The sequence below is a fragment of the Bos javanicus genome, chromosome 14, assembly GCF_032452875.1.
Source record: "Bos javanicus breed banteng chromosome 14, ARS-OSU_banteng_1.0, whole genome shotgun sequence".
Lineage (NCBI taxonomy): Eukaryota > Metazoa > Chordata > Mammalia > Artiodactyla > Bovidae > Bos > Bos javanicus.
The window spans coordinates 65,656,619-65,677,865 of NC_083881.1; the positions used below are offsets into that span (position 1 = coordinate 65,656,619).

General features: G+C 36.8%; 1 protein-coding gene across 3 annotated transcripts in view; it reads left to right on the forward strand.

Annotated features, from left to right (window-relative positions):
- Nucleotides 1-21,247, forward strand: part of STK3 (serine/threonine kinase 3) — a 310,098-nt gene that overhangs the window by 58,871 nt on the left and 229,980 nt on the right. For all 3 annotated transcript variants that reach the window (XM_061439280.1, XM_061439281.1, XM_061439282.1), the window contains exon 4: nucleotides 2,667-2,781. In XM_061439280.1, coding sequence (XP_061295264.1) covers nucleotides 2,667-2,781 — 115 coding nt within the window. The remainder of the gene's footprint in view (nucleotides 1-2,666; nucleotides 2,782-21,247) is intronic.

A 21,247-nucleotide genomic window follows, 5' to 3' on the forward strand; every position in this document is an offset into this window, starting at 1 on the left:
ACTGAGTGACTTCACTTTCATTTTTCACTTTCATGCATTGGAGAAGGAAATGGCAACCCACTCCAGTGTTCTTGTCTGGAGAATCCCAGGGACAGAGGAGCCTAGTAGGCTGCCGTCTATGGGGTCACACAGAGTCGGACACGACTGAAGCGACTTAGCAGCAGCAGGGACAGTTTTACTAGCAGAAATAGTGAATGCGAAATAAAGTCTCATCCAGTTCGTCTCATAGCACTCCTCTTCTTACCACAGTTAGTAATCATATTTATTTGTTGGTTTGCTTCTGGAATACCTGAGTATCTCAGGCTACTTTGTGCCGTAGGAGGGGCAGAATTGTGTCTGTCTGGTTTATGTGGTCTGATGCTTGGCTTGAGTTGAGGGTCAGTGAATGAATGCTGAGATGAATGATAAAAACTGGATTTGAGTATGTGTCCCAGGTTAAAATTATTGAGGCCAATTTTAATGTAGAATTGTTGGACTTTGGTCCATCTAACCGACTGTGTATTGGAATGGGCCACTTGAAGAGAATTTTACCTTTCCCCAAAGGTGTTGCCTTGACTCATCCCTCAAGAGATGGAGCTGCCGTTTTAGGTTTCTGCCCAGTTTAGAATCTCTAATTTTTGTAGGAGCTGTCAATCCTACCCTTAGAGTTGCTGATTTCTTAGTGTAGATTGCAAGATAAAATACATATTTTCTGTGTGCTTTTCAGTGAACATAATCTTGAATGCATTGCTAAGTTAACACTTTTCAAGATTTTGAAAAAGAAAATTAATATTTAAAGAAGTTCTCTGAAGGATACACCATCTATCTTCTGGAGTGAAGCTTGACTGTGGGTGTATATCAAAGTCACCTGTAGAGGTTTTAAGAGCCCTATTTAGTTAGAGGCTCTAAGGTATGGGACCTGGGTCACAGGTGATTCTGGTGTACAGCCAGGTATAAGAGCAGTACTTCGTATGAAAGTTTCTACACAGGCAGTCATACCCCAAGGAAGCCTTGTCAAGAATGCTTTTTTATGTTTCCTATCAGTTAAAGTCCTGGCTCTATAGTGTAGATTCATTTGTAAAGAAGTACTTTTAAATGTTTTAGTGAATATTTATGAACTCTTGGTAATACTTCCCAGTCCCTCCACCTAGCAAAGTTGAGTGTTGTCTGCAAATTTAAGGTGTGAGATGGGGAGCAATGAGAGATGTGGGTAGAGAGGTAGACTCTGAAAGGTCTTGTATGTGTTGTGAAGCAGTTCTTTTTCCCTTTGGTAATGGAGAGTCATTGGAGGTTTTTTAAAATCAGGAAGGCAACATGGTTAGCTTTGACTTTGTTTTAAAGGAAAGTTACCTGTCAGTTATATGGAACATAGATTAAAATGGGGGAAAAAACTACAAGGAGACCAAAGTAAGCCTGTGCAAGAGGGAATGAGGAGCAGTAGGGATAAAACGGGACTGAATTCTAGCCCTGTAGGTGCCTGTTTCAGTTTAAGCTCCAACCAGTCAGCTCTACCCTTGACTTCAAGACAGCTAAAATCACAAAGGCTTTATTGAGAAGTCTTTCCCTGACCGAATTCTCTTAATCTGTTCTTTTGGTAGTTTTTTTATGTCATATTTTATAGTACTTTCCATTCTCTATTGCTCTGTTTTGATTATTTGATTCCTGTGTCTTCTTATCTTACACTGATGCCACTTTTCATGATAGCTGCTTCTCTGTGGAAATAGCTGTTGAACAAATTGTCCTCTAAACATGTCATTCTTGGTTTTTTCCCCTTCTGTTTTTGTGCCTTTTCTCATGGTCTTTCTCTTTTCCAAATGTTCTTATTTCTCTTCTACACCCATATCTTGAAGTTTTAACGTTTTTTTCCCCCCATAATTCAAATCCCACCATTTCTGCAAAGTCCTCTAGTGTGATTCTTCCATGGTCTCTTCCACCTTGGCTCTTAGAGTATTTAAGCTGTGTACTCCTTTATGCTTCCTTATATATTTTCATCTTTTTATTTAGTCTGTGAATGTTGATATTCTGCCTTTTTGAGTTGGACAGGATATTTTACACATCACTGTACATAGCATATCCTTAATAATGTGATGGTCATTTGCCCCATTTTAAGTCTTCCTAAAAGCAACTTGGCTACATAGTTCATTCTACTCTAAAAAACCTAAGACCTCGCCTCAGAAATATTTTAAATTGTCAGTAACTTTAATTATATGAATTTAAAGCAAAAAAAATTATTATTATTTTTCTCTACGATTTTAAAGGTCAAAATAAAAGAATTTAAAAAATTTGGGGGGCCTTATTGAAATACAAAGTTGAGTGTTAATATTTGACTGGATATAAAATCCTTTAAAGACTTATGTTTAAAATGCTTTAATTAAAGTAAAATATTTTCATTTGTTCCTTATGTTAAATAGTGTGTCCTTTGCCAAAACAAAGCTTTATTTTCTTGGGAATCACTCAGAACATTTGGACCTCCTCTGGTTTGTAATCCTGTTAAATTTCATCTGTGAATTAAAGCCTAATTATACATAGTTGGTACCCTACATAGAGACAATGCCATGTATAATAGTTTACTCATTAAGTTTACTTATTGAAACATTATGAAATGCTGAAAATACTTTGCATTGGTATTAAGAAATAATTTTCTTTGAGAATTAACTGAACTTAATTGTCTATATATTTTTCTTTAGCCCATATGTTGTAAAGTACTATGGCAGTTACTTTAAGAACACAGACCTCTGGATTGTTATGGAGTACTGTGGAGCTGGCTCTGTCTCAGACATAATTAGATTACGAAACAAAACAGTAAGTATTTTAAAATTGTTTTGCCAATCTCATTTCTAAAGATTCATATTTTAGAAGCTGACTATACAGTGTTTTGTTACAAGGAAAATATTAGTGTGAAGAAAGAAAAGACTTCACAGTGTAAAAGGATCTAGTATGAGGTGTGAGAATTAGTCACAGATCTTTGTGTGGCAAATACAGGAGTCATATGATTGTTTAATTCATTTATTAGGATAATTCTTGGTTTAGTCACCGAGAAACCACCATGGCACTCCTCTTCTTCATTTGGAATCAGTGTTGCATGTTCTTCTTTAACTTGAGTTGAGTAAGTTATGGCTAGAATTTTATTTTTGTAATATTTATGGTGTTTCTTTATCATAAGTTTTTTTGTATTATAACCTATGGTTGATAAACAGTTGAAGTATTATGTTTCTGAATCTTAAAAATAACTGAAGAACAATTTTTGTCTTATTTCCCCAAATATCTCAGGATGTTTGAAATTAATAGAGCTCAATTATAATTTTTTTTTCTGGTAAATTCAGCTTAGTGAGAATGTGTTATTTAATGATAAATTTTATGGCTATGTTTTAACCCTAAGTAAAAGAGCTATTTACAAAATTGTTTACTTTAGCCTAGCAATGCACCTAGTTAACTTGGATAATTTACAAGACCAAAGTGACCTTTTTAAAATCTGCGAATGACTAAGAATAATAAATCAGTGAAATAATTTGTAATTCTGTAAAACAGTATCCCAGTAACTACATGTCATTATTACATGTTGTCAGACATGTTTCAGTAAAATACATTCGGAAAAATACTTAACTACTTGAGTCAATTTGTGGTTAACCAGAATCATTTTAAAGTTTGATTGGGGAAGTATGTTGTAAGTTTATCCTACTAATTTTTTTTTTCTGTTACAGAAAATAAAGTAAATAGGTTTTCTTTTAAACGAAGTGAAACAGAAGTTAAAATAATCCCTGTTTTGACAGAATGGATTAAGTGATTTGTGACATTCTAATTATATATTTTAGAATTTCTATGGTGCTTAACTAACATTTATGTAAATCAGATGACTCCTGAATGGCAGAACAATGCTTTAATTGAAAATAATTATACTCCAGTTAGGGAAGTGTTTTAAAACCATTTCAGGGCTAAACTCAGTGCATTTGGTATTTAAAGTTACCGGGTAGAAATACGGAGTAATACTGTATGAAACGGAATATCTATTTATTCTAAATATTAATGTTACCATTTTGAGTCCATAGGAAGAATACAGCCTTTTATGTATTCTAAGTATACAAAAATACTTTATTTCTGTGGTTAATAAATAGAAACCATGAAGGTATACTATAGTTCTAAAAGGTAGATTTGGATGGGATAATTATTCTCAGGTATCTCCTTCACCAATTATCAAAGGAAGGATTTTACCCTATTTGCACTTCTTTTTAGAAGGCAGATTCCACCTAACATGTTTGGAGATCATACATTTGAAATAGTCTAATTATTATTCTCACAAGTTGGTTTTCCTTGGGCCTGGGGAAGTATGGAAGGGTCTGATTCCCAAACACAAAAAGGAATCCAGAACTGCATGAGATGGCTCAGGAGCTGTACATATGTTCTTTCTGGGTATTGCCTTGATAGCAGCTCTTGTTAAATCTCAAAAATATTCTGCTTTTTTATGCTACTTATGCTACTTTTCCTTCATTTATGTATTATTTTAAAAAAGTACCATTGTTATGAAGGTTGGCAGTGTGAGGGATAGTTATCATCCTGTTTAATATTTGATTTTTTTTAGGAATGTTCACTGGAAGGATAATCTTGATTGTTTGAATTTCAGAGGCATGGCTTTCAAAAAACGTGACAAGTGAAACAGTTGTCCTCGACCTGTTAATACTCCAGTCTTTTCCTAAGAGTACAGAAAATTTTCTTTTAGGCTTTATATGCTGTTTGGGTTTTTGTTACATGCTTTGTTGTTTCTTGTAATTCTGTGTACATTTTAAACAGCACAAGGCTGTTTAAATAATAATTCTTCTTATTTTTGATGGTGTTTAAATTTATACTTTTTTTGCTCTTTATTCTTTTTTTGCATTTCTCAGTTGCCTGAACAGTGTTCTTTAGTGTTTCCTTATGATGGTAATAAAATCGCTCTCGTTTTTTTGTTTTTTCTTGTATGAAAATGTTATCTCACTTAACTTTTGAATGATATATTTGCTGGGTAAAGAATTCTAGGTTGGCAATTTCTTTTACATTTTTTATTTATTTTAAGAGGATTGACTCTCAGAAAACCACCTAAATAATACCCTTTGTGTAGAATTATTCTTGTCTTTGAAAGAAATCTCATTAGTGATGAACTGTTCTTGATTTTGAAAATCAAAATAGAACTGAGTTCTATTGCTATCTTTTTTTTTTTTTTTTGTATTGAAGTATAGCTGATTAACAATGCTGTGATAGTTCCAGGGGAACAGGTGAACAGCAAAGGGATTCAGCCATTTTCCCCCAAGCCCCCCCTCCACTCCACATAACACTGAGCAGACTTCTATATGCTATATGGTAGATCCTTGTTGGTTATCCATTTTAAATATAGCAGTATGTACATACCCATTCCAAACTCCCCAGCTGTCCCTTCCCTGACCCTTCTCCCGCCAGCAACCAGAAGCCTGTTCTCCAAGTCTGTGAGTCTGTTTCTGTTTCACTAGTAAGTTCATTTGTATTTCTTTTTATATTCCACGTGTAAGAGATGTCATAGGTGCTATTGTTTTTTTGATCAAATAGTTCTTTAAAAATTAAAGATAGAGAAAAAATCTGATGAAGTTACTTCAGCTTCACAGTAAGACTGGGTTCCTAGAATAAAGGCTGGGTTCGTGTTTTAGTGTTTTGGTATATGCTTTTGCCTCATCTGCTCCCCCACCTTTGAGTGTTTCTCCTTACCCCTAGTCTTTGCCTAGTGAGTTTGCATCCATGAAGGACTAGCTCAGTTATCACCTCTTCTTTGAAGCTTTCCCTATTTTCCCAGGTAGTTTTATCTATTTGGTAATTGGTTGACTAGTGAATTAGTTAAGTATTTATTGCATATTCACTCTTACATAAGAGCACAATAAATTCTAGCTGCCATTATTTTATAATTTTTACTGTTATTATCTTACATATTTTGACTGCTGGATAGACTAAGCATCTTGTCATTTGTGTATTGACTCTCTTACTTATTTTTAGTGCTTGTCCTTTGCATTTTATTATTATTGTTGGTAGTGGTGTTTTCTTACATCGCAGGCTTGCTTGACAGTTTGCTAATAGTTTTATGAGTATTTCACATGTCATTTTAAAAGTCAAAAAACCAGTTATCTTATTGTCAGCATAGATATTAAAGAAAGAATTTCAAAATCTTTCAAAATCTTTTAGAAATTTAACTTCTAAAATCTCTTTTAGAGGTTTTATGCCCTGACATTTTCTTTGGGAAATACCTGCTGCTGTTGCTGCTGCTAAGTCATTTCAGTTGTGTCCAACCCTGTGCGACCCCACAGACGGCAGCCCACCAGGCTCCCCCGTCCCTGGGATTCTCCAGGCAAGAACACTGCTGTGGGTTGTCATTTCCTTCTCCAATGCATGAAAGTGAAAAGTGAAAGTGAAGTCGCTCAGTCGTATCCGACCCTCAGCGACCCCATGGACTTGCAGCCTACCAGGCTCCTCTGTCCATGGGATTTTCCAGGCAAGAGTACTGGAGTGGGGTGCCATTGCCTTCTCCGTTGGGAAATACCTAGGAAAAGATAAAAACATAGAATTAAATTTGAGGGTTAATTAGAGCTCTCAGTGGTTAAACTGAGCCTGAGTAGCAGAGTTTGGGACTGGATTGTTGGCAGTTGAGCCAATAACGAATGGTAGTTCGGGTAATGGTGGTAGTACTAGAGGGAGAATGAAGGTGAAACTTTCTTATATTGCAGTGGGTGATAAAAGTTTGAGTCTTCTAGTTGCATTTAGAGTAGAAATCACTATTTGGTTAGTATTTATTGAATCTTTTGGTTTGTAAGTTAATACTATATATAAGTTAAACTATAATAAGTATATGTAAGTTAAACTCCTGATTCTGTGATCAAACTCACAACACACAACTCATGTCCTGGTATTATGTATCTTTAATAAGTGACTTTTTAAAAAAATAATATTTAAAACTAGAGTTTGTTGAAACCTATGTGTAGATAACTTTTCTGTGGCTATCCTGTACTTGGAAATCACATTTAATTATTAGTCAGCTTTTAGTCTTTAGGAGAAAAGGTTTAGCAGTTGCTTTCCCCTACTGTAAGCCTCTCAGGGGCAGAAATTTTTATATGTTCATCGTGAAACTATTACAAGTGCCTAGAATAGCTACTGGCATCTAGCAACCTTGATAAATGTTTGTTGAACTGAAATAGGAACTATTCCATGACTGCTTCTTCTGTGAATATAGACAATCTAACTCATCTATTTAGTGTTGTATTTTTGTAGGTAAATTGTAATTTTCATAGCTACTACTATTAAGTATTAATGATGTGGGTTATTGAACAGATATGATCATATACCAAAGTATATGTGCTTATCAGTAACCTATGAAAGTGTGAAATAACAGGATCTGTTGTGTTAGTTCCCTGATTTTTATAGAAGTTATATTTATGTAAATTTAATTTTTTGCTAATTTTTGCAAGTGTATATCCCAATAACTCAAACCATATGCCTTTTGTTGTTATTACTGGAAGTTAATATAATCATTTCAGGTGTTTTTTTTTTTAGTGTTTTCAAGTTTAAAAAGAATAAAAAGTCCAGTAATTATGGGAATAAATACACAAAATATTTATGGCAATAATTTTGAAGGTTTTCTTGTGAGGACATTTTAAAAACCAATATATTTTATGTTAAATGCATTTAGCCTCTGAACATTTATGCATTTCAAGTATTTATGCATTTATGCAAAGTAAAAATAGACAATTCTGTGAAATTGAAGCTTTTTAAAGATAGATTATATATTTGATTAGAGGCTTTCAAAATGATTTTTACAAAATTATTAAGCTATGCCGTGACATATGGAAGAAATAGAGTCTACATCTTAGACGTTTATTGTGTATTTGGAAATGTTCTAAGAAAAGGCCTAGGGTTGGTCTCTCCCACTCTGACTCAGCTTTTTATTTGACCACTTATTTTAATTCAACCTAGCACTTTGGATTTTAGTTTTGGTTCTTCCAGAAACTAGTTTTATAATCTGGATCTTCAGCTTCCTCATCTATTAAATAATGATTAGCATTGGTACAGTGCTTTGCATTTTACTTGGCAGTTTTATTTACATTTTGGTTGAATGGAAAGGTTCAAAATACATTTATTGATCTAGGCCTGGTGCTGTGCGTTAGAGGTACAAATAATTCTTAAGAAATGTTGCTGCTGTTGCATTGTTTGCAGACTGGTTAAGGTAATGCATATGTAAAAAGCTAAATTTGATTCTGTAAAGAGTTGGAGTTCTTTAGGGAAAGTACAAGACAAGCGCTTAGCCTAACATTCAAGTTCAGTGAAAGCTTCATAGGAGAGAGAACCGTTTAACATGATCTTGGAAGAGGACTCATCTGTCATTGGAGTCAGGCTTCACAAGGGCAGGGTCTTGTCTTCTTTGCTGACTGTTCTGTCCCGCTCCTCGGACAGTGCCTGATGTGTAGGGTGCTGAGTAAATATTTGTTGTTGTGTAAGTGAATGAATGAATGACTCAGAGAAGAGAGGGCAAAGGACATCTTGGAAGAGGAAACAATTTTACACTAGAATTATATTTTCATCTTTAAAAGTCCAGTGTCATATTCCTTGATCAGCTGAAGGAAAATGTTCCCAGCATCTTGTTTAAATGGGTTTACTTTCCTCACACTTAATTGCTCAAAATCATTGTCATGTGTTAGTTTGATGGATCTATGCTAGGATCATGATTTTTTGTTTTCCCTTTTTTTTTCTTTTCATGTTGGAAGAAGTAGCATATGCTATCTTTATCATTTCACTAATGTTTTCTAGCTTCTTACTCATTTTATCTAGTTCCTGGAGTTTATTTGATTCTTCTTTGAGAAAACATTCTTTGGGTCTTCCTGATTTCTTGTTCTAATGTGGACTCATTGCTTTTTAGGTCTGCTGTACAGCTGCAGTCCTGGGATTTCTTTTCACTGGACTCCTGGGTTAGTGTCACCATTTTCTTGTGTATTTCCTATTTCCTTGGCTTTTCACTCTTGTTCTGTGTTTTTCCTCAGCTATCTTCTTCAGGGTACAAAATTAACAGATCAACTTGTTGAGTCCTTCTGTGTCTGAAAATGCTTTTATTTTGCTTTCAAACTTGATTGATAGTAGCCTATGTAGAATTTTACATTGAAACTAAGTTTCTCTCAGAGCTCTGGTAGCTTTTCTGTATTATCTTCTAGCAGCTAGTGTTGCTAATGTTCTAGATAGCTAATGCCTGTCAGAGGCTTATTCATTTGTAGGTTTCCTCCCACCTCACAACTTTTTAGACTTTTTTCTTTATTCTGATGTCTCTGATGTTGAATAAGGATCAAGATATTTCATGAGGATGTGCCTAAGTATGAGTCCTTTTTAGTTCCTTTCAGATAAAAACTTCTGTCTTTCTTTAGCTTTGGAAAAATTTCTTTGATAATTTCTCCCCTATTTTATTCATTGGATGGTGAAAACGCCTGAATTTTATTCTTTTTTTTTCCTCCCAGGTTTTCTGTCTCCTTTTGTTTTTTTTTCCTACTTTAATTTTCTGACTCTTCTAACTGAACTTTTTATTTCAGTAGTTATATTTTAATTTACAAGAACTCTTTTGTTTTTGGTTATTTTTTTTTTTTTTGCAACATCTTGATGCTTGAGACATGGATATATGATCTTTTCTAATCACTCTAAGAAAAATAAGTTTTGAAAAAAGTTGTTTTCTGTTTCTTGAATCATCTCTATTTCTGCTGAGGTTATTGCTTCACTTGTTTGATCCTGGTCTTCCCCATGGCAGGATGACCGCTAGAAAGGCTGACTAGCTCTCATTGGAAACATTGGGGCGATGCTTTTTGCCTGGCAGGTATAGTGTTAAGATGAACTGGCTGGTATCTGGCTTGAGGAGGAAGTGCCTGCAGAAGTGGTTTGTTCAGTTTCTTTAGCCATTCCCCTCCCCTGCCTTTTCTGGGGCCTGGGGATGAATTCCAGGATGCATGTAATCTCTGTATAAAGTAGGCATGAGGAGCTCACTCTTGTTCTCTTTTCTTCTTTTCACTTCCTGGGGAAAAGCTAGCCTACCTTTTCCACCTTTTCCACATCTCTTCCCACTCCTGCCCTCTCTACCCAGCGGTTCTAACTTGGAACCCCCTTGGTGTTTACTTGGTTATCACCCCTTCCTTGCCTGCTCTTGCCTGTGAACTCTTCATAGAAATGCTTCCAAATTTATTATACTCTCCTGTGCTGATTCTTTTATCAGTTTATTTATTAAATTTTTTTCTATCAGTTTCATGGGAATTTAGAAGGAGGAAAGACAGAGAACTAAACAAATTGCAAATTCAGGTTGGTTTTGAACCTGAATCAGTGGTATGTTCTTTTCCCTTCCTACCCACCTCCCTATCGATACTTTCATACCCTTAGGTGTTTAAAGTAATACAGCTACTTTGAGGAGTACAATTTGATGCTGTGTTGTCAAGTTGAATACGAAAGCGCCATGGGATCCATCCAGTGTTTCTCCTCTTCCATCTGTACCTTAAGAGAAACTCTAACACGATTGAATGGTGAGAAATGTCCCAGAATGTTGTCACAACAAGAAATTAGGAGCAAACTTAAATGTTGATGAGCACTAGACCCTGGACTAGAGAATTGCTGTTGTTCTTTCAGCCTCCATAGTTTTGCAGCCCTTTGGTGAAGGCAAGCCGAGAGTAGCATTCTGCTTGAAACCTTTTAGAGCACCCGCACCACAATGTGCAGATGAAAATGATGTTAAAATACCAAGTGAAGTTTGTGTCTTAAAACACAAGTCCAGTTTGGTATATGAGAAATTTTTTTAGTGTCTGCTTCTACCAGAATGAACTCTATTTTTGTGATTGGGTGGGAGTGGGGGAGGGGGCATTGAGGGAACACAGAATAATGGAGAGGAAGTTCCAGACTGAAGAAGCAGTTCCTGAGTTGTCCATATGTGTATTTTTGTGGTGGACTTGTTTTAATGGCAGTGATTGGGAACGTCAGGTTTACTTAGGCATTACTTGAGAAGTGTGAAGGACACATTGAGACCATTCTTTTTGGTAGATTCTGACTGTTAGTGTTATGGCAGTGATTCCCAACTCCAGTGACAGACATTTGATAGGTATTTTGAGAACCATTGCTGTAATACTGGTATGTGCCGGGCATATTATATAGACTGTTGCATTTAATCCTCATGTAAGGACTGAACAACTGTGTAAGGTAAGAACAGTTATTAACCCCATTTTTCCAGACAAGCAACTGAATCATAGAGTGGTAAAATAGATTAGAGGGAAAGAAAAGTTTGAAATTGAAGCCGACTGCTGGAATCGAACTGTAAAAGTTAAGAGCATAGAGTGGAGAGCTAGACTGTCTTGAATTGTGGCTCTGCTACATACTGGTTGTGTGAACTTAGGCAAGTTCCTTAACTTTTCTGTGACTCATTTTTTCCATTTGCTAAATAGGGTGAGAATACCACCCTACTTCATTGAATTGTGTTGAAGATTATACATTTGTAAAGTGCTAGAAACAGTCCCTGGTACATAAAAAGTCCTATATGTATTTGCATTGATATTGTCATCATTGTCCTGCCTTCTTACTTATATGGATGGAAATGTCTTTGCATTGTGAACATTAATCAGATGATGTGTTTGAGAATAATACAGGAGACTATGGAAACCAAGTACAGAATCTTAGCATTCACCATTGGTACCTTGAATTATTTTCAAGAGCGGTACATAAGCTCCATGAGATAGAGCTTACATTTTTAGGTACAGTGAAAGTTTGTTTAATAGAATCAGACAGTGGCTATTCAGAATATACTGGAGTATTTTATTTTAGTGCCCTTAAAATTAATGCCTTGTACATAATAGTCTTTTTGATATATGTTTGCATTTTAAAAATATATATTCTGCCTTGTTCATTATGTACTGTTTCAAACTTTTTTTTCCCTTAGTGAAGGCATACCAATTTCTTACTGATTTAAGGTTTAATACTTGGAGCCTCAAAGTTTGGTAGTGTTTCATCATTAATAGTAGACGTCTTTTTGAGACGTGTGGATTTCTGTTCCACAAAGTTCTTTTTAGGGTTTATGTTTGCCTGTGTTATTGGACTAATTCACGTTTGACTTTCCTAATCACTTTGTTGCATGTTCCCTCTTTGTGTAATAGATACTAGTTCATACGGGCTTTACAACTCCATATATATTGAGTGCTTTTCTGTTGTCTTCTGATCTCTTTTTCAGGAATCTTTTCATGTGGGAAAGGATTTTAAAATGTCTGCCCACTGACCATTTTCACAGTAGAGTATCAGTTCTCTTTCTCTTCAGATCAAGGGATTATAAGCAGCGAGTATATATGTATATTTACATATGGTGTAAGTAGTGAAAGCTTTCATTTTGAATCACTAGTTGTGGGACTTTGTGATAGATTATTAATTTTTTTTTTTTTTTTGCCAGACATCTGCAATCCAGATTTCATGAAAGAAAACCTCTCTCTGCCTTTTTGTATATAATAATGGCTAAAATATTCTAGTTATGTTTTCTAATGTACATACTTTGTATTGAGCAGATTTGTGTTTTTCTGGAAGAATCCCATAAATTTTTTATCGTTTAAAACCTTGGCTATTTTATACCCTCAACACTCCCGTTTTTGGGTGGGATGAGATAGAGTGGTGAGGGGTGGAAGGGAGTTACTGAGTTGCTGTGTTGTTTTTTCCAGTGTTTTCCTCATGTTGAATACCTAACAGCCCCATTAAATGTATGTATTATTTTCCTCAAGAAAGAAGGAGTAAGAGGGGGAGAAATTTTGATTGTAAAGCAGTTGGAATCTGAAGCTTCATGGATGTTCAGATAAAGCCTTACATGTAAGCTTAAGAATTACTTTTAAAATTTAGGTATTTTAGAAATTGCTACTTAATTCCTTAAGTTTCTTGCAAGAGGCTTTGGTCACCATTGTGTATTGATGTAACATGTATGTCGTAAAAACTAATAATGCTGAAACATTCGAAGAGCTCTATAAAATGAGATATCTAAATGCAGTGTTAATTTGGAGTAAACTGTATTGGCTGGGGCAGGTGGTACTCAGAAAAATGAAGGCAAAAAGGAGACTTTGCCTTCATGTTCCTTTTAAAAGACTTATTTATTCTACTTTTCCCACCCTCAGTTATTGTAGCCCTTTTGTTTGGGGGCAGAAAATAGAAATCAGCTTCAGAGATTTCATACTGTTAAATGTCTGGAGTGACCTATAGCAGTTCTAGAGTTGGTCAATGGTTTGTGCTTTGTACAAACTTCTTTTCCAGGAACCTCCCCACTTTTTTGGTATCTACTTGAAATTTACTACATCGGTTTCAGCTCTTGGTTATAAATTATAGAAACCTCACCTCAAACTGGCTTGAGTCAAGAAGGGAATTTATTTACTCACATAACTAAAAATCTTTGCAGAGCAGGTTTCATGCATGGCTTGATTCAGAGTGAAAGGAATTACTTAGACTTGTCTCTTTGTTTTAATACCTCTGTATTGATTCTGCTCTCAGACTCTTGCCTCATCGTGGCAAGACGGCTGCTCAGTTATACCTTTCTAGTTGAAATCCAGCAGTCTTGTACCTCACTGCTTCTGAATGGGTCATGTGCCTTTCTCTGTGGCCATTGGAATGTGATGCAGTAATTGGATTAGATCTAGGACATGCGTCTGACCTGGAGCAGGGATGGAATTGACTGCTAGAAATGCGTGGTCGGAAGGTGGGGAAATAGTGATTCCCTCAAGGGAAATGAGGGTATGTTAGCAGGAGAACAGTGAATGAATGTTAGAATGACAAAAATAACAGGGATTTCTATGTATTTATCAAACCTAAAATCAAAACTAAATGTACCAAGAATAAAACACACACACACCCACACACACACACCCACACCCCCTTCTAAAATAACTTCCAGAATAAATGTTAAGTGTTACAGGAGGTATCTGGTGAAATTCAGGGTTAAAACTATGGGGTCCTCAACCTTTTCTCCCCTTTGTCACAGTAAAGTGCAGTAAGGGACAGCTGGGATGATGTATCTCAAGGAGCCTGCTTCTGCTGGGTCAGCAATAAGTGTTCGCTCTAAGAATTCATGTAAGTGTGCTTTTCAGGATTACAGATCCATGGTTTCATTTAGACCATGGTGACCTGACCCTGGTTTTAGTTCTGGTGTCCATGGCCCCTTCTCCTGACAAGGATTTTCTCACCCTAAACAGGTACTGCTGTTCAGTTCTGTGCTAGAATCTTAGGAGAGTGAATCCTTTTGTGTGGAAAGTAATTCTTGCTCCTTATTTGGTGTCTCCTGTAGAGTGAGATTGAGTTCTAAGTTATTTCACACATGCTTCTTAAAAGTTCCAAGCCACAGCCTTAAAATGACCATGCAGTGTAGGATCAGACCCAGAGAGTTTTTTATAGCAATCATGTGCCACATTTTAACTCTGATTAAATACGTTGTACACATCACACTCCATGACATCTTTTCTAAATCTTTTGATTGTATTATAAACACTTTTCTTTATGATCTTTCCACATTACAGTATAGTCCCTCCAATAGTCTTGCTCTTCTACCTTAACTAAGTACATTAAACCTACAAAGGTATTTCCTTGGCTTCCCTAATTGGTAAGCTGCCCAGTTTTCACCTTAGTTGCTGTACTTCTTGGCATTTCTCCCAGTTCTATTTCCCTTTTTTAAGTCAGGCCCACTTTCACACACTGTATTTTTATATTGTACGTTCCTCTCCTGGCAGACTGCCTGTCACAGCCAGACCTGCCGTGAGCCCTCCCTCCCTGTCATAAGCCTGACCCCTTAGCACTCTGTGACTGGTTATTTGGAATGATGTGGTTTAGTGGAAGGGCCCTTGCATGTAGCATCAGAAGACCAAACATCAGTTCCTGGCTTGTTACATGTTAGCTCTGTGATCCCAGATGCACCGTGTAGCTAACTCCTTTTAACTTCAGATGCCTAATCCTAAAATGGACCTAATATCATATTACTTGCCTTACCTACCTCAGTGTTTTCTTGTGAGGAACAAAGATGATGAGTGTCAGAGCATTTTGTAACCTGCCAAGTTCTATACAAATGTAAATTGTATTTTGTTACTATTAAGGCAGAAACTTAAAAAGATAGTATTTAGTTTTTAATGATTTATCATTGATTTAAGAATTTTATATTTGTTGAAATAGTGGATATCCTGTAGTATTAGAAAAACATTAAAAGATCATTATGTCTTATCCAGTAAAATATTATTTAATTTTAGGAAATCAAGAAGTTAGTTTTTTTTCAGAAAATGGAAATTTAGCTCCTTAGGTAGCAAATCTAATTTTAACAGTTTTAGATGAAGCTCTTTTAAAATCATATTGTATAATTCTTTATACCTTTAACCAAAATGTATAAGTGCTTTCCATTTTAATAATATAAATAAAGGGGAAAAAAATAATAGGAGCACATTGTAAAAATTCCAAATAGTACAGAAGAGGAATTTAGCATTTACTCACTCATCCCTCAGTTTTACTTCCTGGAGGAGATGTCAGTTACCAGTTTCTTGTGGCTTCTTTCAGTGCATGCATTTTTTGAAAAAAAATTTTTTTTAATTGAAGGATAATTTCTTTACAGAATTTTGTGTTTTTTTTTTTTTTTAATTTTGTGTTTTTTTAAAAATCGGCCATAGGTACACCCATGTTCCCCTCCCTCCCAAACCTCCCTCCCATCTCCCTTCAGCCTGTAACAGAGCTCCTGTTTGAGTTCCCTGGGTCATACCCATTGGCTGTCTGTTTTACACATGGTGTTGTAAATTTCTATGTTACTCTCTCCATACATTCCCCCTTCTCCCTCCTCTCCTCCCATGTCCATAGGTCTGTTCTCTGTGTCTGTTTCTTCATTGCTGCCCTGAAAATAAATTCATCAGAGCCATCTCTTCAGATTCCATATATATGTCAGTATACGATATTTATATTTCTCTTCCTGACTTACTTCACTGTATAATGGGCCTCTAGTTTTGTCCACCTCATTAGAACAGATTCAGATGTTTTCCTTTTTATGGCTGAGTAGTATTCCGTTGTATATATGTACCACAGCTTCTTTATCCATTCATCTGTTGGTGGACATCTAGGTTGCTTCCATGTTCTAGTTCTTGTAAATAGTGCTGCAGTGAACATTGGGGTACATGTGTCTTTTTCAGTTTGGGTTTCCTCGGGGTATATGCTTAGGAGTGGGATTGCTGGATCATATGGTGGTTTTATTCCTGGCTATTTAAGGGGTCTCTATACCATCTTCCATAGTGGCTGTATCAGTTTACATTCCCACCAGCAATGCAAGAGTGTTCCCTTTTCTCCACACTGTCCCCAGCATATTGTTTGTAGACTTTTTGATGGTGGCCATTCTGACTGGTGTGAGGTGGTATCTCACTGTAGTTTTGATTTGCATTTCTCTAATAATGAGCGATGTTGAGCATCTTTTCATGTGCTTGTTAGCCATCTGTATGCCTTCTTTGGAGAAATGTCTCTTCAGGTCCCTTTTCCACTTTTTGATTGGGTTGTTTGCTCTTCTGGTATTGAGTTGTATAAGCTGCTTGTATATTTTGGAAATTAATTCTTTATCAGTTGTTTCCTTTGCTATCACTTTCTCCCATTCTGAGGGTTATCTTTTCACCTTGTTTATAGTTTCCTTTGCTGTGCGAAAACTTTTTAAGTTTAATTAGGTCCCACTTGTTTATTTTTGTTTTTATTTCCATTACTCTCGAAGGTGGGTCATAGAGGATCTTGCTTTGATTTATGTCATGGAGTGTTCTGCCTAAGTTCTCCTCTAAGAGTTTAATAGTTTCTGGCCTTACATTTAGGTCTTTAATCATATTTTGTTTTAAACAAGAGATTCATACTGCATGTGTTGGTGTTCTATACTTTGCTTTTTTTTTTTTTCCAAACTTCTTTTTTTCTTTTATTTTTTTTCCTTGGCCAGCCAGCCAGGAGATGAATTTTTTTTTTCAACTTTTGATGTATCTCAGAGATATTCCCATATCAGTATATAGGTCTGTGTGTATGTAACAGAATGTGTTTTTTTCAGTACTTTGGATAAAATGGGCTCCAACTTACATTGTAATCAAAGCTGAAGGAAACTTTTGTAGGTATGTATTGGCTGTAGTGCATGGGTTTGCAGAACCAGACAGGACTGAGCGACTGAACCGAACTGATTGTTGTACCTGTGTTGTTCTGGCCATTGGTTACATTCTGAGAAATGAAATTACTAGGTTAGAGGGCATGTTCGTGTGACAATTCCTTTTCTTTCTTTTTTTTTTTTTTGGAGAGGGGGCAGTTTCACTTTGAATTATGAAAGGATTTTGGATTTTGCTTTCAGTGGCTTCCTGCTTAACTGCATGCTTTGGCATCTCTTCATCTTAAAATTAGAAATTTTGACTAAAAAAATGCATTGGGATAGTTAGGGAGTTTGGCATGGACTAGGTACACACTGCTATATTTAAAATGGATAACCATCAAGGAGCTGCTGTATAGCACAGGGGGCTCTGATCAGTGTCATGTGGCAGCCTGGATAGGAGGTAAGTTTGAGGGGAGAAATGGTTGCATGTATATGTAGGACTGAATCCCTTTGCTGTCTACCTGAAACTGTCACGGCATTGTTAATCGGCTGTACTCCAACATGAAATAAGAAGTTAAAAAAATCCATTGGAATTTTAAGCAAGTTTATTTATCTATTAGCTAGTACTGCAAATCTACTACTACTACTATAAATGATTTTATTATTACATTCTCCACAGTAGCTTTTCTGCTTCTAGTCTTTAGATGAAGGCTACTGTCACAGTTTCCTTCTTAAAAGTTCAGGTATGATCGTACCATCTTTTCATTTAAAAATATGTAGGCACATAAAGCAGAGTTAACCCTAACCTACCTTTGCCATTTTGCACCGTTCTCCTATACACACTGCATTCGGACACAAAGAACTGGTACTAGACTTCATTCATTTTTATGCCCCGTTTCCTTTACACATACCTAGTATTTCTTTGGAGAAGGCAATGGCACCCCACTCCATTACTCTTGCCTGGAAAATCCCATAGACGGAGGAGCCTGGTGGGCTGCAGTCCATGGGGTCACTAAGAGTAGGGCATGACTGAGCGACTTCACTTTCACTTTTCACTTCGTGCTTTGGAGAAGGAAATGGCAACCCACTCCAGTGTTCTTGCCTGGAGAATCCCAGGGACGGGGGAGGCTAGTGGGGTGCCGTCTATGGGGTTGCAGAGTCGGACACGGCTGAAGTGACTTAGCAGTAGCAGTATTTCTTTTCCTCTTTGGTCTCCTGACAAACCGTGTACATTTTTCAAGAGGCAGCTCTAAAGTCTCCTCCTCTATGAAGACTTCCTTGAATAGGGAGAGTGGTGTGGTGAGATTGTCAAGGCTACAGGAACTGTATCATTCAAGGCCTTGAGGGTTAAAGTGTATGGTTTGGATTTTACTTTAAGAGTACTGGTTCTGATGCAGTATTGGTTCTTATAATCACCTTAGACACTGCTATCCTGGAGTGCTCCTATACCTAATCTTATTGTACCTGGCATTGCTTAATATCATAGTTATTTGTTCCTGTTCCCTTCCTTTCCCACTCAATTATGAGCACCATGAAGGCAAGGGCAGAATAACAGATTCTCAGTAAATTTTTGTTGGTGCCTACCATCTGTTGTTGTGTGTGGATATTGAATGAAATGATACCTGTAATGTGGCAGGTACGGTAAATACTCAGTAAGTGTAAGTTGTTGGTGTTGTCATTATCATCACTGGACAGATAAATCCTCACTTGGGAATAAAGGGTCCTTTTTTGAAAGAGATTAGATTTGGTGCAGGCCTTAAAAGTCTATGTAGGGATTACATTGGTGAGTTTTGCTCAGATAGTTTTCAAAACTTTATGAAAATTCAAGGTGCAAGTTAAAACTTGAAATTTGATAATACAATATCTATAGTTATCTGTCTGTGGCACATGAAAGGGGAACTATGTCTCATTTTTAGGTTTGTTTCTTTAATAGTAAGTACTATATGTAGAATTATTCTTACTGTTTTATTTTTCAAAAAATTCCAGGGTACTTCTGACATACATCTGGGTTTAAAAAGTGACTACAGCTCTCTTTTTAAAATGGTAGTTTTGGTGATATACATTCTGTTATTTTTCTGTTGATTAGTCATGATGCAGTGGTATTGAGTGAGTAATAGTTACATAATCACAATAGTAAAAGATGTTTACCAATTTTCACAGTCAGTAGCCAGACAAAAAAATAAAAGATAATCACAATTTTAAGCCATAATGGGAACATGATTAACCTAACAATATAAAATATTTACATACGATTTGGGGAGTCAGGCAGAGTGATGTGGTAAGTGAAAGTGCATACACGCACAAGTATCATCTATTCAGCCAGTCTGTGTCTTTTGGTTGGTGCATTTAATCCATTCACATTTAAGGTAATTGATGCTTTTGAACTGTGGTGTTGGAGAAGACTCTTGAGAGTCCCTTGGACTGCAAGGAGATCCAACCAGTCCATTCTGAAGGAGATCAGCCCTGGGATTTCTTTGGAAGGAATGATGCTAAAGCTGAAACTCCAGTACTTTGGCCACCTCATGGGAAGAGTTGACTCATTGGAAAAGACTCTGATGCTGGGAGGGATTGGGGGCAGGAGGAGAAGGGGAAGACAGAGGATGAGATGGCAGGATGGCATCACTGACTCGATGGACGTGAGTCTGAGTGAACTCCAGGCGTTGGTGATGGACAGGGAGGCCTGGTGTGCTGCAATTCATGGGGTCGCAAAGAGTCAGACACGACTGAGCCACTGATCTGATCTGATGATCCTATTACCGTCTCTTTAATTGTTTGGGGTTTATTTTCTATAGGTCTTCTCCTTCTTTTGTGTTTCCTGCCTAGAGAAGTTCCTTTAGCATTTGTTGTAAAGCTGATTTTTGCTGTAAAGCTGAATTCTTTTAACTTTTGCTTGTCTGGAAAGCTTTTGATTTCTCCACCAAATCTGAATGAGAGTCTTGCTGGGTAGAGTATTCTTGGTAGGTTCTTTCCTTTCATCACTTTAAATATATCGTGGCATTCCCTTTTGGCATGTAGATTTTCTGTTGAGAAATCAGCTGATAGCCTGATGGGAGTTCCCTTGTATGTTATATGTCGTTTTTCCTATGTTGCTTTTAGTATTTTATCTTTGTTTTTAGTATTTGTCAGTTTGATTACTGTGTGTCTCAGTGTGTTCCTCCTTGGGTTTATCCTGCCTGGGACTCTCTGTATTTCCTGGACTTGGTTGACTATTTCCTTTTGCATATTAGCAAAATTTTCAGAAAAATTTCAGGGAAATTAGGATAATTTGAAATTAGCTCTTCAAATATTTTCTCAGGTTCTTTCTCTGTTCTCCTTCTGGGATCCCTATAATGCAAATTTGGTGTGTTTAATGTTGTCCCAGAGGTCTCTTAGGCTGTCTTCATTTCTTTTCATTCTTTTTTCTATATTCTGTTCTGTGGCAGTGATTTTCACCATTCTGTCCTCCAGGTCATGTATCTGTTCTTCTGCCTCAGTTATTCTGCTGTTGATTCCTTCTGGTGTATTATTCATCTCTGTTTGTTTGTTCTTTAGTTATTCTAGGTCTTTGGTAAACATTTCTTGCATCTTCTCCATTCTGAGATCCTGGATCATCTTCACTATCATTATTCTGAATTCTTTTTCTGGAAGGTTGCTCAGCCCCACTTCATTTAGTTGTTTTTCTGGGGTTTTATCTTGTCCCTTCATCTGGGACATAACTTTCTGCTTTTTCATGCTGATTAACTTTCTGTAATGTGGTTTTGTTTTAGCCGCTGTGGGACTGTGGTTCTTCTTGCTTCTTCTGTCTGCCTTCTGATGGAGGAGGCTAAGCGACTTGTGTAAGCTTCCTGATGGGAGGGACTGATGGTGAGAAAAACTGGGAATTGCTTTGGTGGCCAGGGCCTTTGCTCAGTAAAGCTTTAATCCAATTATCTGCTGATGGGTGGGGTTGTGCTCCCTCCCTTGTAGTTTGGCGTGAGGGGACCCAGCCCTGGGGTCTCTGGGCTGTATGGTAGAATTAATGGTAACCTCCAAGAGGGATTATGCCAAGGGAGACCTTCCTGGACTACTGCTGCCAGTGCCCCTGTCCCTGGGGTGAGCCCCTGCTGACCCATGCCTCCACAGGAGACCCCTCAGCACTAGCAGGTAGTTTTGATTCAGTGTTCTGTGGGATCACTGCTCCTTTCTTCTGCATCTTGGCGTGCCTAAGAGTTT